The 26629-nt window shown below is 29.2% G+C and overlaps 1 protein-coding gene across 1 annotated transcript in view; it reads right to left on the bottom strand.

Moving 5' to 3' along the window:
• The window catches only part of LOC132929140 (protein tincar), a 67961-nt gene that overhangs the window by 3260 nt on the left and 38072 nt on the right, over positions 1-26629 (bottom strand). Inside the window, exons 2-9 of the mRNA XM_060994260.1 lie at positions 22442-22618; positions 13207-13524; positions 12289-12438; positions 10364-10557; positions 8195-8852; positions 6868-7027; positions 4573-4711; positions 3409-3558 (exon numbers count right to left, since the gene is read on the bottom strand). Of these exons, the coding sequence (XP_060850243.1) occupies positions 3409-3558; positions 4573-4711; positions 6868-7027; positions 8195-8852; positions 10364-10557; positions 12289-12438; positions 13207-13524; positions 22442-22577 (1905 nt within the window). The 5' untranslated portion in view covers positions 22578-22618. The remainder of the gene's footprint in view (positions 1-3408; positions 3559-4572; positions 4712-6867; positions 7028-8194; positions 8853-10363; positions 10558-12288; positions 12439-13206; positions 13525-22441; positions 22619-26629) is intronic.

Genomic DNA, 26629 nt, shown 5'->3' with positions numbered 1-26629 from the left:
AATATATAGCTGCGAGGATAAAGTTGTATACGTATGCCTGCTACTGATTTACATAAAACGTATCTTTTATTTTACGTATATTATAGGAAGTTAATATAATAAAAATTACATAAAATATATCAAGACTTGACGCGCCGCGACCCACCCACCAAATATATAAGCAGGACACAAGGAACATCTGGACAGCAGAAAAAATACTAATTTTTTTTTTTAATCAAAACACTCAGCTATATTGTTCTATAATTTTGATCGTTATATTATATATTATCATATTATATGTTAGATTGCCGTATATTATATATGTGTGCGTGCTGGCGGTATTCGACCAGACGAAGAATGGTTAGGTTTGAATGTTTATTGCTCTACTTCGAGACCGCGCGCGTGTTATAGGTCGTCGAATACGCTGTTATTTAATTACGGTACGAATAAGTCGTCTGCTTATTTCGGATGACATCACAGAAACTATTTAATAGCCGTTTGCCGTGTATACACCACCATAATGCGAAGGCTTTGCCGCGAAGTAAATGCGGAAGGACGTGGGCGTTCAATTAAACGGGCAAACTTTTTGCGCGCTCGACAACAGCAGCGGTGTACGCACGCGGCAACGACGGCAACTTTCGAAACGATAAAAATTGAGCTCGCCCTGTCACCAAACTATACGTACACGCGGATATCGTGATAGTATAATATTATTCGACCGAGGGAAGATGATCCTGCTATGTGCAGTGACACTCCTCGTCAGACCGTCAACAGTTGCAATCTAGAGCATAAAAATAAATATTTTAATATCTCAAATTAATTTTTTTCGGCGTACAGCTGTTGATTCGTTTCCAAAATATATATCCTTACGGTCCCTACTATACTCGGGTCACTTTCAGAGTTCCAATCGACGTCCGCACACACATTCAAATATTGAAATATTATAATATCGTTGTATATTATGTAATATAATTAACCTCAATCATTTCCGAACGTATACGTCTATTCTATTATCTTGGTATTTAATGAATGTATAAGGACACCTTAGTAATGTTTATAGTATTGTTTGTTTAATTGCTATTTTCTTATACAAAATGTAATTATTTGTAACAGGTGGTGTATTAGCGAGGTTATATGTATAGTTGTATAGGTGAAGAGTGATTCGATGAGTGTACAACTCCCTCTCCTCGCAGAATTACGAACCTTGATTTTTTCCTTACATGTATTTATCTATTTGTAATTAGATATATTTATGTAATAATACAATAGTTGTAAAATTAGTATTAAATAATATGAATAACGAATAAAAATAATTGAACTCCTCTTTACCTAACCTAACCGGTTATTGGAATGGGAACCCTTTTACCAAAAATAATATTAAAATCATTTTAAAATCTCTTTCCCTCTTATACTGAGCCCAAATGCCTGTGAAGAATTTATTTATCAGATTGCTGCAGTGTAGCGCTAGTGCAACAGTCAAACCGCTATACACCGCAACGTATATATGATATCAAACGCTGAAATATATATATATATAGCATTAACACAAAACTTTCGAGACGAGTTTCTGAAACTTTTAAGAGGATTATATGCACGAGGGTATATGCGTGTTGCGTATATTTATCGTATACATTTATATATTTATATTTATTGTGCGTGTGCGCGCGTGCGTTACCGTGTTGACGAAATAAAATGATAAGTTTACACTCAACCCATTTAAAGCTGAGCGACTGATATAATATAATGTAATACGAGGTACATATAATATTATAATAAATCTCGCTACTCGGTGTAATAAATGTTAAAATGCACTTACTAAAAGTCTACAGCGACAGACTAAATATAGACGAGTGCTACGAGATCGTATACGGATACCGGTGTAGGAGTGCTATATAGATTGCAGTATATAATATGCATTATGTATATTGTATGATGTATAATTACGAATCGAGCCCCTCCCAAAATCAAGCTCTGCAAGATTCAGCATTTTTAATATTTCCTCTGATCACGAAACTAAGCTGTTGCTAATTAATATTGTTATAGCTAAAATCGGGTTTCCATCATGAATAAAAAGGAATAAGGATTAATTATTACAATAAAATACACTTTTTACAAAAAAAAAAATACGTGATATTATGTATTCATATTATACTGTATAATTATTTGCATTTTATAAAAAAAATTTGGAATTGTTTACATTTTTAATCAGTTAATTCCAGTGTGAAAATGCGTATAGAAATAAATGTATTATTTTAAGTGTAGGTATATACAACGTGTAGTTGTATCACCACCTTTCATTCGATTAAGCGTTGATGTGCTAATCGAATTTCAGCCTAAAATGGTCGAACAAGTATAGAATATAGATATATCCGAAATATTACGGGGTGTTCAAAAATCAATACACAATTAATTTCATATAGTATATATAGTTACATACTGAATCGATTCATTTTAACCATAAAATGTATAACTATATAAACTGTATAATGGTATTATTGTTATAGGACACATTGGACACAACAATAAAGGCAGATGTATATCGGTTTCGTCACGCCTGTCGTAATGCGAATAATATTATACCGCGCATAGTTCAAATTTTAAATTACAAATATTTGCATAGGCAAATAAACCATCGGCTTTGATAAAATCTACCAAAGTGATAAAATGTGATGAAAGTGGCCATTAAGCTTTTACAAACATTTGTTGCCGATTGTGGTTTATAATAATAAAAACCGAAATAAATAAAACGGACGAAAAATAAACGAAATCAACACATATTATTGAAAGCTAGTAGGACGACATTTATCGTTTCACTGGGGCTGGTCATATTATTGACAACTTGATAAGTTAAATGTATTAATAATAATTTAACTTACTATATTTTAATAATATAATTACTCATTAGTTATTATACTCTAAGATACAGATCTTATAACTATTTTTTTCTTTACATTTTTTTTTTATTATTATTTTTAATTAATTTTTAACACATTAGTTGTTTGATAAGTATAATGGCGAGTTAATTTAAAACAGACATTAAGTCTTATGAATGTCGCAGGTATATTTTATTACTACTAATTTATGTTGACGCTCCTCTCATTCCTGACAGAAGTCTAATATACAAAATCATTTGAAAAAAAACGCTTAAATTAAGTTATTAAGATACTTTTATTTTTATTTAGTAAAGTTATTTTAAAATGTAATTATAACTGTCAACTTTTAATTTGTTTAATTTTTGTTTTAGTTATTTTTTCTACTCAACAAAACTTTAAATTATTCATTAACTCGGCTAGCATTACATTTCAGTTGATTGTATATCAGATACAAAGATAATTAATTTTTCTGCCTGACAACGCATTCGACTGTTTGTTTCTATTGTATCGTCGAAAAAGGTGTATGTATACCTTTACTGTATTACTAAGTACTCACTTGGGTTTTGCTGGCGTGGAATTCCGCCGCTGAACTTATGTCTTCTTGCAAGGGCGGTGGAGGTGGTGGTGGTGTGGCCGGCGAGTAGAACAACTCTCTTGTGTTGGCGCTCGCGTATGTAATTACACCTTCCCGGACTGTGTCCAAAAGCTGTAGGTATGAGAAAATCCCGTATATTATACAATCGTAATTTTGACCAGAAGTTGTATAAGATTATAGCAGTACAACTACAAATCTAGATTTACAGCCGAACTTTTTAATGCTATAACAAACCTAAACCAAACCTAACTTAAAGTTTTGTATTTGAACCTTAACCAAAGTAAAAAATTCGAATTGTCTCAAAAATTGTAGCTCACGTAGGATTTTATTGTAAAAAATATACTATTTTAATATACTAATATTTAAAATAGATTTTATATCATTATAAAAAGTATTATTTATCACTAATGATATAATAATAGTTTATTGTTCTTTAGAAACCAAACAGTTAGGATTTTATATTGGATTGAATAGAAATAAAATGCCGTTATTCTACAGACCATTAAAAACATTTCTATGAATGAAGAATAAATAATTTAGTACAGACAGAATCGCTGAAAACAATGCAAGTTATTGATTTTTTTTTTTTTTTTATCACGAAATTTGTGAAAGACCGTGAGTTTAATCATTTTTTAAGTAGTCGTTTATACACGAAGTAAATTTGGAACTCCATCTGCATAAATGGAATTCAAAATATATATTAATTGACCGGTGACCTAAGAAAAAACTTCAGAACCCAACAATATTATTACTACACTAGGTGTTTTTCACATGCTCGACCACGTCAATAACTTTTTCTTTTAATTAATATGTTTGTTATACTTTTAGATTTTAGTACACTTAACTTCTTGTAATATTTTTCGGGTTTTAGTGTCGGTAAAATCATAAATTTCAAAATCAGAATACCAACATATTTATTAATGTATATTTTTTTAAGAATTCGTTGCAAGTATTCACAGGACTAACTAGTGAAGTTATAATTTTTTAAAAACAAACAGTATAATTCTATGTACATTAAAGGTGAACGGATGGTGTCAGACACCCTATAAATAGTATTTTCGTACACGCGAACGATACACGTGGCGGTTTCATATTTCGATTACTAACCATTATGATCGATCTTACCTTCGTGTCCTCAGACGTATTGTCGTCACTATGATCGTTTGCGGCTCTAGCGACCATCGGTAATTCACGGAGCTTCGCATAATCACCGTCGTCTTCTGGACTGACTCCTCTTCGGTCGATTTTGTCCATTGGTATACCTCTGTGATAAAAAAAATATATTAAGATTAAAACTGCCGTAGTCCTCCGTATTCGACTCAAGATGATTATTTTAAAAGTAAATACTAATAAATTATTTCTGAAAATAAATGGAAAATTTAAATAGAATAACTATTTGCAATTCTTAGGGTATTATTTATAGGTATTGCCTTTATTTTTGATTTATGCCCTTTATGATGTTTATCGAAATAATTTTTATCTAACGAATTTAGTCTTTAAAATGTGTTTTAAGCCATACAGATATTAAATATTATTGAATAAATAGTTTTATTAATAAACGTTTAAAGTTTTAGCAAATTAATTGTGCACCATCATCCATAATATTGAATTCTTTCATTGTCACGCAACTACAAGTGCTTGTAAATGAGAAAAATATTGGTTGGCTGATTGAAATTATTATTATTATTTAATATCACTTAAATATTTGATAACCATATATTCATATTATGTAAAAAGGGGAAATACGGTAATCGCTTTATGCAGTATCTATACCTCTTCATTGAGAAAATCTCCGTAATATAAATTTTAAATTTGAATTCATTGCTTACGAAAAACAATTTTACCTAAGCTAAAACGGTCTGTCAGCCTATATATTACTTTAAGTATATTTTATGATATATTTATATTGTTATTACCTATAGTAATTTATTTTATTATTAGTAATAACACGGTGAGGTCCAGTATATGTACCTTTCACGTTTTGCAAAAAACATAAATAACAACTTTACTTATGAATATTTTTGTTTTAAATATTCAACTTTTTGACCGAGCGAATATATTTTTATCAATATTTATAGAAAAAAGCTTAAAAAAAAGTAGAATGTCAAATGTCAAATGTCTATAAATACCTTAAACAGAGTCAAAATGTTTTGAAAATTATACCGTGTATAGTTATATAAAAATTAAATGAATATTTCAAGTATTTACAGTTATTCTTTTTGAATTATAATAAAATAAGAAAATCGATGTTGTCAAAAACTGGTTTTGCATAAAAATTCCGTTTTTCTTTATTATTATTATTTTTTTTTTTGTATTTTTTTTTCTTGATTATTTAAAAAAATTTGGGAATTTTTAATTTGGACTATTGGAAAGTGCCAACTAAATCCAATATTTATCTGAAAAACTATCTTAAAAGTTTGAGATCAAAGTATTTTTTTTCTACTGTAAATCGTGTACATACACATAATACAGAAAAAAGAGATACTAATCGTTGTATAATCAATACGTTTATCGTTCTGCTATATCTAAGAGTCGAACCTGTTCACATAAATATTTGACTTTAGCTTATAAAAAAAAAACTAAAATTATTGGTTGCTTAATACAAAATCTTGTTACGATAATGGCTCACTATTAAAAAAAATTAAGTGAAAAAATAGTGTAATATAAAAATCATACATATTATGTTATTTAATATGTTTGTTATTAGAATTGCAATATTGTACATTTTAAAACATTTTTACATTTTTTTTTTTAATTCTTGAAATAATGAGTATTTGATATTAAAATAACTATCCTATACATGTATATAATCTTTTTGAATTATTATAAGCTTGTATAAAAAGTCAATTTGATATCTGGAAAAACGTAAGCGTTATAAATATCAAATAATTGATGATAAAAACAATTTGTTTTTTTTTTTTTGTGTAGGCTATAGAGTATAGAAGACGATTATTATTATCATTATTTATTTTTTTTTTTTGACATTGTTTTCGTATGCCGTCATTCATTGTTAAAAACCATTGTAATGAATACGTAGGTGCGGTCAGAAGAGAACTACTATCGTTACTCATTAAATGCAGTTGACAATACGCGTGACTGTTTCGTTACACTGAAAGTTCTTAATTGATATATGTTGTTATGATATATTATCTGCAGTAGACACCGTTTAAAAAAAAAATACATAATCTATTATGTTACAAGGTTAACAATCATAATTTTACCGGGACAGTATAGTTATGATAATTATGAACATTTTTCATTATTATTGTTATTTGTTTACTGAACAGTTTAAACCGGAACAAACGTAATAATTACGAAAAACGGTATGACTGCTATTTTATAATTTAAACGAAAATACATTTTTTAAAACACGATTATTTTAAATGAATTTTAAACAAGAATAACCCCCAATATACATACCTTGTAGATTTCTTTGTCCGTTTACAACCAAAACAACTTGATTGTTCGTCTGAGTCTTCCATTTCACTTAAACAGCTGCGACCTGAACTCGACTTTGGTCTAGGCCAGTATATTTGTTCATCGCTCATTGTCTTTGGCGTTCTTTTATACTTGTGTTTATCTGAAATAAGAGTGGTATAATTTTAATAAAAGTACTAAAACAATTTAACCAGTTAAAATTCAAGGTATTTAAATAATTTTTGGCGAAGAACAAAGAAAATCATTTTAAGCCTTCCGAATTGTATGTAACCTACCACATTATTTAGTATGATATAATAATTAATTAATGTTAGCGTTAGTTTAATAAAATATTGCAGTATATTTTATTTAAGACAGTATTAATTAATATGTATAATATATATATATATCAGTAAAAAATAATTGGCAAAGTTACTCTGTTGTATAGTTTAAAGTGTTTAAACTATTCGATTTATAGGATGAAGTTTAAGAAGTGTAACTATTTCAATTGAACGAGATATTTCTGATTTTTATTTAGTTATCAATAACATTAATTTGATTGAATAAAGAAAAAACAAAAAAAAATTGTTTTAAATTGAACCATTTTTTAGTATAAGCCATTTTCGACTTTCATATGTTTTTTTGAGTATTTAGGTATATATATATAAATAATTATATTAATATTATAAATTATGTTTTTAATACTTGATGTTGAAAAATTAATTATTCACAGATGTCACACCACCGTTTACTATGCAAAATACAGAGGAAAAAAATTAAATTATATAACGTGAGTTAATTTATATTATAATTTAATAAATATATATTCATTAATTTGACTGTCTTCGAATAATTAATAGAGCCTAACCTATTATACCTACGTACGTCGGTGCTACATTTCGTGCGTATATGCAATTATACCTACTACATTGCTATTAAAGTAATTGGTAGGCCACAATTTAACAATCAATACAAGACCAGTTTAACGACTTCAGAATAGAGACGAGTAAAATAGTGACTAATCAAATCCAAAGCCGGGTACTTATTTGAAGGAAAGAAAAAATGTTTTTTATTTTGCTAAAGCTATTTAACGTGAGAATCTTACAGACCATGAGATTACGTGTATAGCCATATCGCCATTATCACCTCGTTTGGTTCTCAAATATACGGGGACCAATGTTAACCGACGGTTTCGAATACCAATACCAATAATACCATACATTATGTGGTAAGGGTATACCATATAAAATAACGATAATATAATATCAGCAGCAGCGCCATGGGCGTAAGCGGTATACCGTAATAATAATATACTGTCATAAAATCTCACCCGAATTGGCAGAGACGCGCGTGTAGTCGGCCACTACCCGTTCCACTACAGACGTGACGATGCGCTTGGCCGTCTTCTCGGTCAGCGAGTACGTGGCGCCCTGAGCCACCACCAGCAACGGCACGCGCTGTCCGTCGTCGCCTTCGACGCCGCCGACTACGCCGACGCCCGCACTGCTGCCACCACCGCCGCCGCCGCCGCCCTTGGGGTCGTACTCCAAGTACAGGTGCAGGTCGAACATCCAACAGGGCTTGAGCGTGAGCACCGACCACATGGCTATCCAGACGAACACGTGCGCGGTGGAGTTGAGCAGGCACGCCAACACCACGCCGTTGAGCGACGACCGGAACACGACGATGGCGTTGTACAGCAGCGGGCTCTCGGACGCGACGACGGCGAGCAGGGCCAGCACGCTGGCGCAGTACGGCATCAGGCTCGAGTAGGCGTCGGCCACGGTCTTCCGGCCGCCCGTCTGCCGCTTCACGAACCCGGTGAACCGCGTGTACCCGTAGTAGTACACTATCGAGTTGGACACGAATATCAGTACGGTGGTGACGGTGAACAGGACCGCGGTGTCCAGGTGATCCAGGACCAGGTGGTACGTGGTGGGCCCGGCCGGCAGTTCCTTCACCATTTTGCAGACGCCCAACACTTGCATCTGCGGGGCACGGTAATTCAACAATTACGTTCATTGTAATAATAATGTATTTATAATGGTTTTTTTTTTTCTATTTTGTTGGCGCGTCTGATCCGAAAACTTTGTTTTCGTTATCGGACGAAGCGGTAGAAAACTATATTTTCCCGTTCATCGATCAGTCGACGGTATCTTACCGTCCAGCACGGATCGGAAAAATTACTGTCCGCATCGGATTAATTTAAGCAAACGTAACGATGTTTTTATACGCTGGTATACTCTCGTGCTGTTCTGTGAAAAAGTTTGACGAATCTATAGATACCGAAAATAACAAGAACAGTTCGTTATGGGCTAACGTGATATCGGCAAAGACTTTTCGGAGGCGGTAGAGATGTGAGCAAAAAAAAAAAAATAAATAATTATTTACTCGTGCGGGAAGGCATTTTCAGTCTTGAGCGAATTGCAGTACTGCAGCCTTCGACGCGTGAGTCGCGATTGTCACACTTGACTGAAATTTTATTGCTGAATTCTCGCTCTTTGTGACTAATAATCAGTATATTGTTTTTATTTGATTCACTTAGGGTATTCACTTACACGAGTACGTACTTAGTGCAACCTATACTCCTCTGCTCGCATACAGTATAAATTCTGCACTAGCCGTTAGCTTCACAAGCAATATAATCTATCTTTGTTAATTTTATATAAGAAATCATAATAGCTTGTACAGAGTAAGTACTTGATTAGTTCTCGGATTCACATCCCCGAATTCTTCAGAACAACTAGAGGAAGACGAAGATGATCTTATTTCACTATTTAATTAATTTTTCAGTTCTCGGCTATATTTAAATTTAATCTAGACGTTTTTCAAATTATTTCAAAGAAAGTTATTTTCATAGATAATTACAGTATAATATGATACAATTAATTTGATAGTTAAGGATACTCACTTTTGCATTAAATTTTTACTTTCTAATTTTAGTTTATATTTGTGACACTGTCTTAATAGCAGTTACCATCGATATTACTATTACTTATCACTTTTATTTCTAAATTTGCATAGTTGGTAAGTAATTACTTTATTATTGGAAATTCAATATAATTAGGGTTAGGTTACAGGCTTCGTCGTGGTTATAAATTGGTAAAATATAGGACTCAAGTAAACATTTGGAACATCTGGTGTCAGGACGGACGATCAAAAATAATTGGAAAGAACCATTTGAAACTAATTGAAACCAAAACCTTAGGTACCGTAAACTGTTATCTCATTTATATTTAAGTACTGAAATCGAGATTTTTTTATGGTATTATATTTAAATACAAAATTACATGATTTAAATCTAATATTTACCGATAATAAAATACAGAAATATACATTTATTTTATTTGAGAATACCGTTCTATACCGCGATAAAGCTATGTAAACCAAAATATATGGTATCATCGCGGTTAAAATGTCTGATAACTAAATGTAATTAAATTATTAAACGTTTTTTCGACGAAATTACAATAGTCAAGTGTAAATAATATTGTCTCACCTTGTAAAGGATGCAGGTGAAGAGATACAGTGACAGGCACTGAATGGCGTTGGCAAATAACTGGACGGAGAATAACGTGGCGAAACATTTGTTAGTCTCCCAAAAAACGGACGCATACCGCCCGCAATATATGAACAAGGCCATGGCGTAATTGAAAAATTCAACGGACATGACCCCATCAGTGTCCGCAGTGTCTGAAAATAGTAAGGGTTTCAATCGTTATTACATTGTAGTAGTTTAGACTAACAAAATACTTAAGGTTAGGTAAAGTAAAGGATAATCCACCAACCCTTACTATTTTACTTTGCTCGCTTAACTTTAAATACTTATGTTTATATATTGATATAACTAATGATTAGTTCAACAACCGATATTTATACATCAAAACTTTTTAGGAAACTAAAGCGCTGTAGCTTAATATTAAACATTTGGGTTGTCACTAAGAAAATTAATAAATAACAATGAAAAATATGTCGATAATTTCTTATAAAAATATATTTAAGTATAAAAACATTGAACATTATTGAATGTATTAACATTTATTATAATTTCGTCATATTATAGGAATTATAATTTTGATATATAATTGATTGCAGCGACAATTTTCAAAATATAATTATATGTTTTGAATGAATAATATATTAATATTTAATATATAATGTATATCCAACTTAATGCACCGTGTATAAAGTGTTAGTACAAATCTACATATGCCCTTATTTATTAAAATCTAATAAAAAATACAAAATATTTTTTTTTCTATAACTTTATTTAGAAAATAATAATAAATAATTAATTAATGATTTAAAAAAAAACCTTTGTCAAGATGGCGCCTGTTATTATTACGTACTATTTATCTGTTTATATTATTATTTCTATAATTTTTTTATTTACAGTGAGAGTATTGTAAATTATTCTATTCGATTTTAACTTTAAACATGACAATAAAAAGCGGTCTGTAATAATTTTTATTCATCTACTGAAGCTAAGAACAAAAATCTAATTAATTTGGGATTCTGTGTTCACGGTAAATAAAAAACAAAACAAATATATTATGTTATTAAACATAGTTTAAAAAAAAATTAAGTACATATACAAATATTTATTATTAATCTGCAGTAAAATGCAAAATATAAAATCATTTTCGTTAAAATAAATATTGACCAAATTTCTTTTTTAAAAGAAAGCATCAAATCCACATATTTTCTTTTAACGTTACCTATTTAAAAAATAAATCATGAATTTAAAAATAACAATTAAAAATTTTACAACTAAAACTTAATTTTATATTTCAATAATATTGTTTCTATTAAATTAATTAAATAACTACAAGTTACAAAGTGTTCAATAATAATTATGTATTAATCTGCTACGAAAAATAAAATAATTATTCGATTGTCGTTTAAAAGTTTCATAAGTTTTTATTTTGCAGTTAAAAGGTTTAATAATTTATATATTATACAATAATCGTGTCGTTTTTATAACCTAAATAGAAAATAACATTTATCATTAATAACAGATTTCCAACGAAATCACGTATACACAAGTATTTTGTTTATTTCAACTTTATAATAAATTATATTAGCCACTTAGTCATCTGTTTAATTTATTTTCAATAAAACTTTGTATGATGTAAATGTAAATAACAAATTATAATTGTACTTTTTTTCTACGAAATCAATAATATTATTATTTATATTTTGTTCACCATTTAAATATTTAATATTGAGGTGAAATAAATAAATTCATAAATTCATTGAAAATATTTATAAATACATTTATTAATCGCTGTTTTCAAATCAAACATCATAATTTTTATTTATGATTCATAAACGATATACAATACCTTACAATTTTATATTTTATGGTGGTTTATACTTTTAAAAACAAAAATTCATAGTCGATGAATTAAATGATATACTTACATGATCTATTCGTTGATGGCGACGGCGACTGTGGGACGAGCACTGACTGTGTCTTGGGTTCAATGTGCATATTTTTAAGCGTGATGTTGGGCGGACTAGACTGATGTCCACCGAGTACCAGAAAGTCCAAGTCGGTATTCCAAATATTATCTGAGAATGCACACAACAAACTTAGATGAGAAACGTAGTAGATTACACTACGTGGGTTGTTTGTGGGTTGCATCGTGCTTTACGACGAACAATATATATATATATACACTATATATGTATATAGAACATACTCTCCTATTGTGTATAGGAATTAGTGAAAAGGCATACCTCGTAAGGCGTCATTTAGGTACCTTATACGTTTATTATAATATTATATAATACACTTATATCCACCTACAGTTAATATTATAATGCTAGGCCACTATCGGGTTAATATTCCGAGGGTAAACTGCACGAGTTTAAGCGAGTTATTATTATACAGACTTAGTTAGAAAAAAAAAATATCATATATCGTTGTCATATAGCATACGCTAGTGATAAACGGATTAAAAACAAAATTATGCACGTATAATCATTCCTACACAAGCGAGTAAAAATTAAAAATGACACAATGCATACGCTACACGAATATTAAAACAGAGGATATGAAAATTCCAACAGCAGTCAACAATTAGTGAATTGTTACATTTGTTAAAAAACATTTTACACATTTTTGCTTTAATAATACATGAAATATATAGTATAATATTCATTTGACGTCAAAAAAATAAACTTGAAGAGTTCATTACATTAACGTTAAAAAATATAAGGGCTACTCGTATACCGCTTACACTGTCCTCTATACATCATTATCCGCACTTTCGTATGACTTATAAACGCTTATATGATACACAATATATAGGTAGTATAGTATATATTATTATTTACTTGTGGACATGAGACCGGCCTGTATGAGCCTGGCTTCGATCATGAGCTTGACCACCAGCAGGGCGAGCGCCGTGAACGAGTGTAGCGTGGAAGAAGACGGCGGCCCGTGGGTCCAGCAGGACGACAGACGACGCCGGCGCACATCCAACAGGTTTCCCAGCTTGTCCGAGTCGTTGGCCATGTTTCCGGTACGAAAGACGGAGGTGAAAGCCACCAAAGGTACTAGCACGGCGGCCATGCCGATGGTAGCTACGAAGCAGTGGACTTCGTACCGGGGCGGGAGTACGCTCTTCGGTGGCCATACTACTTCTAAGTACTCTGAAATTTATTTTCAAAAACCGAAATTTAAGCAAGTATTTAAAATGCCATCGTGTGTACCACGAGATGTTTATTAGTTACTACCTAACCTAACCTAACTACACATTGTATTTATGTGTTATATAGTATTAAAATAAAAATATGAAATAGAATAGTATTTTCTTTGGATATTATATTGGGGCGGTTAAAAATATTAAACATGAACATTTTTTGTTTGTTCATTAATAATTTATCACTAATTCTGTTTTCTACCATATTATTAACAATACATTATTCGAGACCAAATGAAAAAAAAATATATAGTTTTTATAACTTATTATATTTATGCATTCGGAGATAGATATTTCATTTTTCACAGAGTCGTTAACTATGTTAATAATTTTATTACAGTCAATATTTTACTTGCAAATTTACACCCTAAAGTAGGCAACCCTTATATATCATATTATATACTAATATATCATAATATACAATATTCACGAAAATAATACACAAATGCACAAAGAAATGGCGAAGATCATCATGTAAAGTGTTCAAGACATCCTAACAACGATAACGCATTATACAAATACCAACGATAGAATATAAAATAATAATAATAAACAAATAACGAATACAAGGACGGACGTAAGTAGTTTAAAGCTGCCAAAAAGCATAACATATGAATATCACGAAAATTGAATAATAAAAGTTTGCTGTATAGGTACACACAAATTGTTTGACTGGACTTTTGAAAGGATTATTTGTATTTCGTCGGTTCAAATGTACAACGTACACAGTAATACGCACGTTCAGGTCTTAATAATTTGCATACCTACGCGTTTTAGTACATAATATTATTAGTGTTATGGTAAACACAACTAGACTATAGGATCGTGTTGTACAAGTAATAGGTATACGTGTCGTGCACCAGACCGGTCGGTGGCGCAAAACCGTTTATGATAATAATTTACTAATATATATAGTTTATTTTACCCTAAAGTTTTGAGTGTCTTCCGACGTACCGAAGTATTATCTCTGCAAAACTTTCGATAACTTTTCTATTACATTGATATAAGTACGTCGCTATATTCAATTTGCCTTTATTTTTTCTGCAACAGTTTTGATACGTACGTACAGATTATAATCAATCAACTTATTTACTAATTTTTCTTTTTAAATATTAATCCACGCAAATATAGAGGCAAAAAGTATATATAGTAATATATAATAATTAAAACCAGAACCGTGTTAAAGAATTTGCTTCCTAGGGTAAAATTGTATGGCGTCGGGATTTACCTAATATTCTCTTACTGATCACAGACAAATTATTGAGATAAATAGAGTAAATTAGTAGTGAAGTATATGTATTTATAGATAATCATAATTATTGTAGTCAACAACTGAATCAAATATTTTTAAAATAAATACATACTTTAATATACGTTAAAAATAAAATAAAGATAATTTTGAAAATATTTTTTTATAATTCAGCCAATATAAATATTTTAACAAGATATTCTCAGATAATTATTGTAAGAAAAAATATTATTAAATAAGGAAATACGGTGAAAAATCAAACCAGCGAGGCATATACCCTCTAAAAATGTATACTAATATATGTAATATGCATACCGTTTTATGTGAAAATAATACGGAATAACACAGATTCTAAGGTTAAAGTTGTACGTCGTTTTTTTATGTCAGTATAACTTAACTATATACGAAGGCATGAACCCATGTCACATCACGACAGTATCTTTGGAATGTTATTACTGTAGTGCAGGCGCGCCTTTGTGAACGTACACCACCACCATTGTAATACATAAACTACATAAACATCGAATAATTGAAACAGTTTCGGGTTCGTTCATTCTGCTAATCCGAGTGACGTGCAACGACGAAATGTTCGTATATTATATTATAATACACGTATGCTCGTATATTATGAGATTTTGCGAAATTCATCGGAAACGCGTGCGGCTGATCGTCGTAGAGTATCACATTATATATCGTACCTACTCTACAGTCTACACCAAGACGAGGTCTTTATGATATGTTCTACTCCTTGCGGCTTTTCGTAATCATTTGTTTCTGTCAGTTATATTATTGGCAGTAGCATAATCGCTCTCGTCGCTAAACAATATACATACATAATACACCCGACTTAATACACTACACATTTAATTATGAGCATATTAGCCATATAGTTTAATAAAACTTCAAATTTTTACTTTTACGGAGTTTGGAATTTTGTTGGTCATTTTAGTAATTATGTTGGGTATGCTCATTCACGTTTTAAAGTAAGTGATTGTTTTTTAATTTTCACGTTTTTTTTTTTTTTTATAAACAAAAAACTGTTATTACAATTTTTATTGTTGCTACGAATATTTCCTACAAAAGGTGTATCTTTGACATTTCAACAAAGTTTTCCTTGAGTATTGAAAATTACCTACTAATTAAAAATGTTTATTTAGTAGTTTAGTACACTTTAAATTGTCTAAATGTTTTCACCAGCTTCATCGCGTAAAGTTTTTCGAACAAATGTAAGTACTGCGTGATTGTACGCTGTATAATAAAATAAACGTAAAGCTATTCTCTCGACTATTTCCTCGGAGAATATAATAACAATATATTATATGGTATCAGAAATCAATATAATATACATATAATATTATTATATATACGTTGTTCGAACAACTAGATGTGTACTAAGATAATTGATATTTTTACATCCCAATAGGTCTATACAATATAAGGTAGAGTAGGTACCCGGAGGAGTTTATACATCGATTGTTTCCTATACGTACACGAAACAATCAAATAGAAGGTTCTTATAGAAAAAAAACAAAATACAAAAAATATTGAATATAAGACTATAGTGATATTATAATTGATATAATACCATTTAATAGCATTTATTAGTATTCATAATATTTCATGTTATCTATAATTTTATGCTATTATTATACATTATAAACGATTTTGAACATTATATTAAAGTTAAAAAATAAACCATAAATTCTGAAACAATTTTAGGAACAAGGAATAAAACAAAATTATGTGTTCATACTCGTAAAATAGTACTGTTGAATTTTCAAAATGTTGTGTTTTAATCAATGATGATGTGAATAATCACTCGAGTTGTTGTATTTGGATAATTATTATTATAAATACAATTTAGCATAAGAGGTGAAAAAAAATAAACGTCATATCAATATTTATTTTCAAATATACGTATGCTGCATAAATTAAATATAAACATTTATTAGTATTAACAAAACCATATGCATTGTTATTAATTATAAAGAAAACTCTTTATTCAGTGTCAGCTCAAATATTTCAAATACCCTATTTTTTTACGTTCACAAAAACAATAAAACAAGTATTAGTATTGAAACAAAAAAAGGCATATATTAACCATTATTTTATTCTAAAACCAAATTTTTAACTTATATGTTTATGACCTATAAACCTGATTAATTAATTTATGGTTTTTTTTAATTTAATTTAATTTTAAAATGGTGTACAAAGTTGAGTGCTACTGAAATCAATCATTTACAGATGGTTTTTAAAGTAATTCCAATAATATTTTAATTGAGAAATTAAATAGGAACTTAAAAAAACAATTGTTGTAATCCACTTTCAATCATCTTTGATTTCAATTAAAAACGAATTAACTATAAAAAAACGAATTCATTATTATTTATCAACTAAATAATTATACAAAACTATTGAATAATATTTAATTATTTTCCAATTTTATGAATGGTAAGAGTATTAAATAATGTTATAATGACTTTATCATTTGCTGAAGAAAGAAGAATCTTCCTCAAAAACAAATACAAAGTAATAAATACGATAAAAAATACCACCATTTTTAACGACGTGAAATGATTTACACGCAAATTATATAATTTTCTGATTGAAACTATGATTTATTAACCCAATATTATAGTATTAAATGAAAGCCGAGAAGCACTTAATCAAGTAAATTGAGTAAGTGTTAAACACAATTGAAGTACTAAAAGTACGTACGTGATTTACGGCTTAACACCTTTGAATTTTATTCCAATGGAAATATTTATCGTCAAGTGTAGATAATTGTAATGTCGACGAAATCGTTGGGTAGTCACACAATAACGAATGTATGAGGTTTAATTGTTTGTATAATTATAAAAACAAAACTGTATGCAGCTGCAGTTTTATGATTTATTAATAATAATACGAACTCTAAAGCCTTAGATTTAATATGATTTTGTCACCATTCTAAAGGTTTAGGTATAAATATTTATTTTAGGGACTTAAGGTATTCCCTGGTGAGTTAGTCTGTTTTACTATTTGTTTTGTAAATTTAATTTACTCGGTGCCTGTTATTTACAATTTATTTATATTGTTTTGATTAATTTTTTCTGCTTATAGATTAATATTTGTGTGTGTAAACTAAATTAAACTAAAATCTTCTCTCAAAACTTTTGTTATTAGTATTATGTTAGTTTTTTATCTCACAATAATTAAAACAAATTTATTTTACATTTTGAAGAATTATACAATATATAAATTACGATGAGAGTTTTTAATTCAGAAGATAATTTAGATAATCAATATTAAAGAACATAGAATGTCCAATAACTATGTAATATGTAGCTGAGAATAATTTGAATAATAGTTAAAAAATTATCACTTTTACCATTTAATCTATTATCTGAGTGAAAACGTCTTTTGATTTCAATAAAAAACCTTCTATGAAGGCTATTCGATTAATTGTAATATATATTATGTATTTATGACTACAAACATTTCGATACCAAATGTGATCATTATATTTTAGAATTTATACATTATATTAAAATAGAAATATCATCAGCTACAAATAAAATTCTGTAAATTATTTTTTGATTTTTCTTAATATTTTCAGCATTTGTCAAATTTTAAAAACGTTTCGTAAAAAATATTATGAAAATCGAAAAAAAAGGTTAAAATGTAATATGTATAATAGAGTTTAAATAGTTGTTTATATTTATAATTACATAATTTATAACTCATTAGAAGATACTAAATTAAATTAAAATATATTAATATATAATATATATATATTTATATATTTATTTTGACTATATTTTTTCTAAAACCGTTCAGAAATATACTTTGTAGTTTGGGTACATATTAATAATAACTAAGGACACTGGACAATATGTATATGATATGACAAAATTAAAATTAGCATATTCAAAACGTATAATTTCGACTAAGATAAATAAATTCAAAATGTATACATTTTTTTTAAAAAATTGAAAATTATGGTTAGGTCTAGGACCTAATTTTTAAGTACATAAAAAAAAAATCGTCATGATTCAGCTAAAATTATACACGATAAATAAATGCACATAATTATTATCAATGTATACATCAAACTATTTCTGATGCATACTGCATACTAATTTTAATTCGTAAAAAGCATGATTCACCTTTAATACGTTTGTAGTCAACAAGAATTTACTTACATTATTGACATATTATGATTTTATGAATAGTCATCAGAAATTCCCTCGTACAATCACTATACATATATATAATATATATTTCGATTATATGTCTTGTCAATGTCAAAGTAAGTTGAAATGAATTTAGAGGGAATGAGTCAGTTACCATTCATTTCCAGTTCTCCAACGTAATAACATAATTTAACTTTACTATGATGTATTTAAACGCAAGACATTTACTAAATAGTAAATACATACTTTATTCATTATTGTATACCCCATAATATAATGACAGTAGATTATTTGCAGAGAAGTAAAATAAAATGTCATCACTAAAATAATATAAAATATTAATTACTTTTAAATGATTACTTTTAATGAGTTTTATTGCTTAGTAGGTACACTTTAATGCAATCACAACTGTCATATAGGTAAATACTTATAATAATATATAGTATTACTATAGTATTCACAGAGTTTAAAATTAAAATAAAATATGTAGGTACATTATTTTATATTTTTTAGACATCACATGCGGGTAGGTCTCAATATTTTTAATTTAAGACCTGCAGCAGTTCACATTTGAAGTATACATTATAGTTAGTATTATTAAAAATAAATAAAACACTCAGAAATAGTTATCGCAAAACCCGTATGGGTAACTAAACATAAAAATATGATGATGATAGATCCAACGGAATAAATCAATACTAGATGTAGTTAGTTAAAAAACAATTTATAATTATATTAAATAATATCGAACCATTACTATATTCTAATATTGATTACATTATATTGTATTAATATCTAAGATAATTATAAACTCAAATAGTCCCACATTAAAATGCGCTGCAAACGTCCAAACTGCCTCCCCCAAATTAGTTTTTGGCGTGATTAAATTATAAATTTTACTACAAATAAATTATTTACACTTTAATTAGTTTTATTTACACTAAAACTTATATTTTTTAATAGTTTTCGAACTTTCAATAAACGTGTTAATCTTTAAAACCGTTTAACTTTTTATACTAATTAATACCTTTCTTGAGAATCTAAATCATAAATAAAAACCATATTCTTAGGTACAAACACCGATAATAGTAATATTATTACTAATTATTATGTAACAGTTATTGAAATAGCTATTAGCTGTTATAAAAATTTAAAATTCTATCATTACGCAATCGCATGAACGGTTTTCCGTATAATAATAATAATAATAATAATAATAATAATAATAAATTATTATAGGTACTCAACTCATGTGTAAACGACAGAAAAAATTTATAGAGCGGTTTTTCTACATGTCCATTTATAATAACAATATTATATATATATGATATTAATATTTATATACGTGTTGAAGTCTTATTAATTTTCGTCTTTTCATTTTACAAACATTACCAAGTCTCATCCACTGAAATAAATCCAGATCACACGTTATATAATATATACACACACATATATATATATACCACTACTGCTTATGATGTCCTAATACCAACGACACGTCTCGAACAGGATTTCGATCGATTCGAGTGTTAGCGACGCCGCCGCACAACACGAGTACGCGATTAGGCTGGAACAGTCAATCTCAGTCGCACAGATGTTGACCGTATTATTATTATCGTTATATACGCGCAGCCTCCACAAACACCGCTCCCCGATTAACGGCGGTCGGGCACAACCCATTTAGCAATCCCGTTCGACGACCGTTGGACTAGGTGCTTAATCTTTTTCGGACGTGGCACTCGAGATTCGAGAACCTCGTAATAAACCGTCAGTTGGGTGTAATAATATATTATTTTATTTTCATTTCCCCATACACATTTCCGCATAGTGCAGAGTCATCGGTTTTTGCGTATTTCTCTTTAGGTATTTTTTTTTTTTCAAAACTCATCCCCTCGATATTACACGTCATTCCCCGAAGTCTCGCTCTATAGAACCAGCATATCGATATTCGCCACCTACTAGGGAATGATGATTTTTTTTTTAATGCAAATCACTACATAATACTAACATCGACAACTATTTTTTGTAGTTTTTAAACGTTATGTTTTTAGTTTTATGTTGTATAGATTTTGTGTACTTATATTCATATATGTATACAGAAAACCATTGGAATAACTTAATATTTGTTAATGATTTTTTTTTTTTTGAATTAACGGTTTGCCGTATTTGTTATAATAAATAATATGAAAACTAGGAAATATTTATCAAATATTATACTAAAAAATCTCAAATTAAATTGTTTTATGCCCGTATATGTCGTACTGATCTATAAATATTTTATTTTATTATTATTATTTTTTTTAAATACAAACATTGACTGTAATGATATAATGGTGTTGTGGTTTAAAATATAAACACGCCTTATATATTTCAGTCTCTATTCATTACTTTCTTACATATACAATCTCAGTTTCTGTTCTCTCTTTTCCTTCCCGAATAAAAATATTATTATGTGTATACACACCATAATACGCCTATCGTACTGCGTCTTGTTGCATTTTTCACTCAATTCATATACATTGCAGCTTATTATACATATATAATAGTATAATACTATTACACTCACACACACACACGCATATATAGTATATACGTATATACATATATATATATGAAATGTTGCTTGCAGTACGGAGGCATCATCATCAATCGCAATGATATGACTTACTGCCGTTCGCAACAATATGAATAAAATAAAAACACACAATATACGACTATACGTACGAGATACACGCCCAAACATTGGATGCGTATTATACGTACAGTAAAATATTCGTTAGCGTTCAACGCTTGGATAATCGAAACCAATAGTCGTACTAAACTACATGGTTTTCCTACCGCAATGAAATCTCAAAGGAAAACACGATCATTTGAAAAAGTTAATAAATTACGTTCTACCGTAGGGCCCCTTTTACTCTGTATGCAGATACACTGCAGCCAACTAGGCGGTCGTCTTAATATTATTCGTGACCACCGAACCCTACATATATCGAGAGATGTAACACGATTGCGCTCTATTTACCTTTATACCTGTAAAAAATTATGTTCTATAAAATATAGATGTTGTCCTTTTAATAATTTCCCAATACACTATTTAAAAATATTAATATATGGTAAAATACAAATAAATTTGTATATTTTTCCAAAATGTATAAAATAAATACATATAATTTTCAAAACCGATATCCTGTAAGCTATAATATAATAACTGAGTATTTAAAATAAAGTACGTTTATACGTATATTATAGGCGTATGTAGTTTTTATATATTAAAATTTAAAATGGTTAAATAGTTTAAATATATTGAGTGCAATGATTCTCACAGTGTCTAGCGCCATTATTAATATCGCCTAGTCGTACTGACTACATTGCCTAATCTTAGACATTAACATCAAGTCATCAAATTTACAAATTTATAATATACCAAATGTAAAAATGCTTACCCGATAGTCTCCGAGTGGCTAGCAAAACGGAATAGACATTAAGCACGGTAGCGAGCAGACCGTACCACACGGACCACAAGCTGTTGAGCTGACAGAAATGTCCTTTGCCGCCTGCGTAGTTGCTGTTTTCAGCCATCACGTCCGGCTCGCAAACATCTCCCACGAGCGTTTTTGAACCTGTGAAATGGAAAAAAATACCAATCAATTATAATAGTCCTATTATAATACATATATCGTATCTTGTATAAAAAATGGTAAATTAGTAAATGTCATTATGAAAATATTGTCAGTGGTGACTTTTAAGGAGGGTAAAAGGCATTTTACTGCATGTTAAATAGTACAGGCACAGTTTCATTAAATTTTAAAAAATTATTTTTTTTTTCATATCTCTGCAATTACTCATACTAACTTATACTACTTATATTAAATATATTATATTTACACATGATATATATAATATATCATCACGTTGTGCTGTCGAAATACTATAGATAATATAGGTACCTATGTAGTTTGGAACTTGAACATTAATCATTCTCTTCCGTGGGAATTAAATACACAGGACTTTTGACCCCCCCCCCCCTAACAAATAGATATATGACTATATAATAGTATATAATTATTCTTCATTTGATATTATGATATATAATACAGTATTGACATAGGAAAAGACAAATATTTAAGCTATTAAATATGTGTTTGCCTTATATTGATAGTATAATTAATTTAAAATATAAAATACTTATAAAACAATTATTAACGCATTTTATAAAAATGTTCATCCGTATTTTATTATCGACAGTAATTTTTTTCCTGATGAAAATATTAAGAATGTGTTTTTTTTTTGACATTTTCCATCAGGTTTTACTTTGCGCGGATTCATCGCGTTCGACAACAATCTAAAGTAATTATTATTATTATAACACTGCTATACTACCATAATATTATATATATAACATTAAACACGTCGACGTTGCCGCCGCACACGTATATTTACAATTTAAATATATCACGTTATCCCGTCGGGATATAACATACGCGGTAGTATGATTTATACCCATATTATTCGTATCACCGTATCACCGTCGTACACGCGCCTGTATAATAATAAAATTATAATGTACACTGGTCCGTGAAATCAACTGTCGATTATACACACACAGCTCGCCACCGTGTTTTAATGGAAACCTCTATAGTTTTGCTTCTCGCCGTCTAATTGTCATTATTTCGATATATTTTTTCTATCACCTAAAGCACAATATAATGCGTGCGTGTGTCCGATGAGCGTTGTTCAATTACAGGGTGATTGCACTCGGCGTGTGCACGTTACAATGCACCTGACACACCCGACGCGACAGTTTCGTGTTTCCTATACAAAATATTGTAATTTATTATATATTACTCGATATCTATTGTATACAGAGTGATTCACCAAGTAGGATCAACCACATTTTTTCTTTAATAATGAATTTAGTCCAATTCTAATTTTTGGAATTGTTAGTGGGTATAATATATAATGACCACATTTTCAATTATTTAAATTATTTATACAATTTAAGGTACACTTTGAGTGTCGTGTACCGATCAACAACTTTTTTTTTGAAATAAAATTTATTCTTTTTTTACTGTAAGATTATTGTCAAGCAGATGATCATTTAGAGAATTTTACTTTGTTCAAATTTATTTAGTTAAATTGATTTACGTGGAAAATATTTTGCAGTGACAAAAAAAATTTAAGATGCACACGTTTTATTACATGAGATTTAAAGCAGATCGTATTTCTGTGTTTTCTACATTGTGGCCATTGTGCATACTGTAATATTTTATACTTGTTTCAGTAGTACTACGGCGTATCATATATACATCATCGTATATTATAAGTGTGAATACTTTCTTGTTATCATTACTATAGTATTATTATTTATTATTGTTTCAGTTGGTGTTGTTGTGCCGGTAATACGAACCCAATTGTCAAGTTACAATTTAATTTTGATACGGAGCAATAGATATCAACAAAACGATACGGGATGCGTTGAGGCTTTATAATTATTTGAATATTTGATCTGCTTGTACATTTTGCGTTGTACAACGAAAAAATAGTTAAATTGACAGAATTAAAAAACTTAAATGTGTATATTATTATATAATCGTAATATTCTAGGTTTACTCGTATATTCGCTTGTTGTTTTTAATTTTATAACTTTGCCTTATAGGTATTTTATATATATTTATTTTTTTGGTTTTCTAAACAATTTTTTGATGGTAAGCTTAAATGAGTTTTAGGAGTAATTTGGGCGAGGGATAAGAGAGAGAAGTCCTCCACTGATAATACTTTTGGGGTGTGAATATTTTGAGAGTCATTGTTTTGTTAAATTTCTTGTTTAGACATTTGGGCGATCAGGGGATAAGTTGTAGTAACGTGTAGTATGCACGACTTAATACCAGTACTTGACACTGTATTTATTCATTTATAGATTTAATATTAGTAGGTGACCTTTATTACTAACTGATCATTTTTGTTTAGGTTTTTTAAAATTTGTTTAGCTTTGACTTTGAATAAAACATCCAAATTGGTTTTAGTGAGGTCTTATAAGTTATAAGAGTTATAAGAGCTAATAGATTTAATTTAGTACGAAGTGAAAGCTTAGGAATATATTTAAGAATATAATGACGAGAATTTAGTTTAAGTTGTTTGGTTTTGATTATATGGTAGGCCCAGAAAAATGTTTTATCGATGTAGACACCATAGTATTTTCTGATTAATAAAGTTGGAATTAATATTTTGTTAAATATTATTCGAGTATACCTATATGACGTGTTTGAGAGCAATAGTAATGTGACTGATTCTACTTTCGTTAATATTTACTTTCCAGTTTTGACACCAGGTTTCAATAAAATTAATACAAGAAATATGAAAAAATATTTAGATGCAGTGTCACGTTGATTAGATTTCCGTGAAACAAGATGATTAGTTTATCGTCGCCGCATTCAATGACAAGGAGAAGTGGGTTGATCCACTATATAAAAAAACATTGAATAGGAGAGGAGCTATTATTTTATTTAGAGAAACACCTTCGGCATGTATTATAGAAGTAGGATTTAAAAAGTAAGAAAAAGGCAGGAAGTAAGATAATTTTATTTAAAAAAAAAAACGTCTGTAAAAGATGTGATGCTGTATTTTTTTGTAAAAATATTGAAAAGAAACTAAATATCCAAGAATAACCTATAATAACCTTGTGTTAGAAGTATATTGTATTATAAACAATAAAAGTGCAATTATTATGCGTAATAGATCAAATAAGGATAGAACATATATTGATGAAAAAATTGTATTGATACGATATCTTCCTAAATTGCATCCAATTGGCATGCAATATGTATTATATCGTACTATACTGCGGAAAACAAATAATTTTTGTACACATATTTGTTACAGGTATTATGCATATTTGACACAAAACTTCTTTACAAATACAAAATGCGTGCGTTTAAGTATAACGGCACATAGAAAGATACAATACGTCATAGGCTCTTTGTTATCTTACGAAAATTATTATTGTTGTATTTATTTTCTCTATTATCGTTTGTTATATTATTATTATAATTGACCGACCACTCCGTAGACACGAACTTTTCAATGATATTATAATATTATGCACTACGCCATCTTATGTATTATTATTTGAAATACTAGAATGCATTTAATTGGTTAATTTTAGAGGTTTAATATATATACGCTGCGGTTCAACAGTATCTCGAGGGCAAAATGTATAATATAATTCGTTGAATAATAATCATATGCAATTATCCTATTAGCCCGTTTGCACTACTTACCTACCGATATATATATACAATATACATCATAAGACAAATTCACCAACCCGGCTGTATTATAATATTGTGTTACTCGTATTTGTAAATATTATCATTTAAGCAAAGGTTCCCATTATAAATATTATGCGTGGCTTATATTAGTAATATTCATACATTGTATAAAGTATCATTTTTATTGAGTTAAACAGAACAAAAGTCTGAAGTAGCACATTATTTTTTTTTTTTTTTATATGGACTTTCTACTGTGTTTCCATCGTATTTTGTATGGACAAATAAAAAGCTATATTTTATATCGTTAATAATGTAAATGTGTGAAGTGTAAAATCACAATTTTTTAATAACTGTAAAAGTACT

This window comes from Rhopalosiphum padi, chromosome 4 (genome assembly GCF_020882245.1).
Source record: "Rhopalosiphum padi isolate XX-2018 chromosome 4, ASM2088224v1, whole genome shotgun sequence".
Taxonomy (NCBI): domain Eukaryota; kingdom Metazoa; phylum Arthropoda; class Insecta; order Hemiptera; family Aphididae; genus Rhopalosiphum; species Rhopalosiphum padi.
Note: the sequence above shows the minus strand (reverse complement) of the source record. Positions and strands in the feature narration are given on the sequence as shown.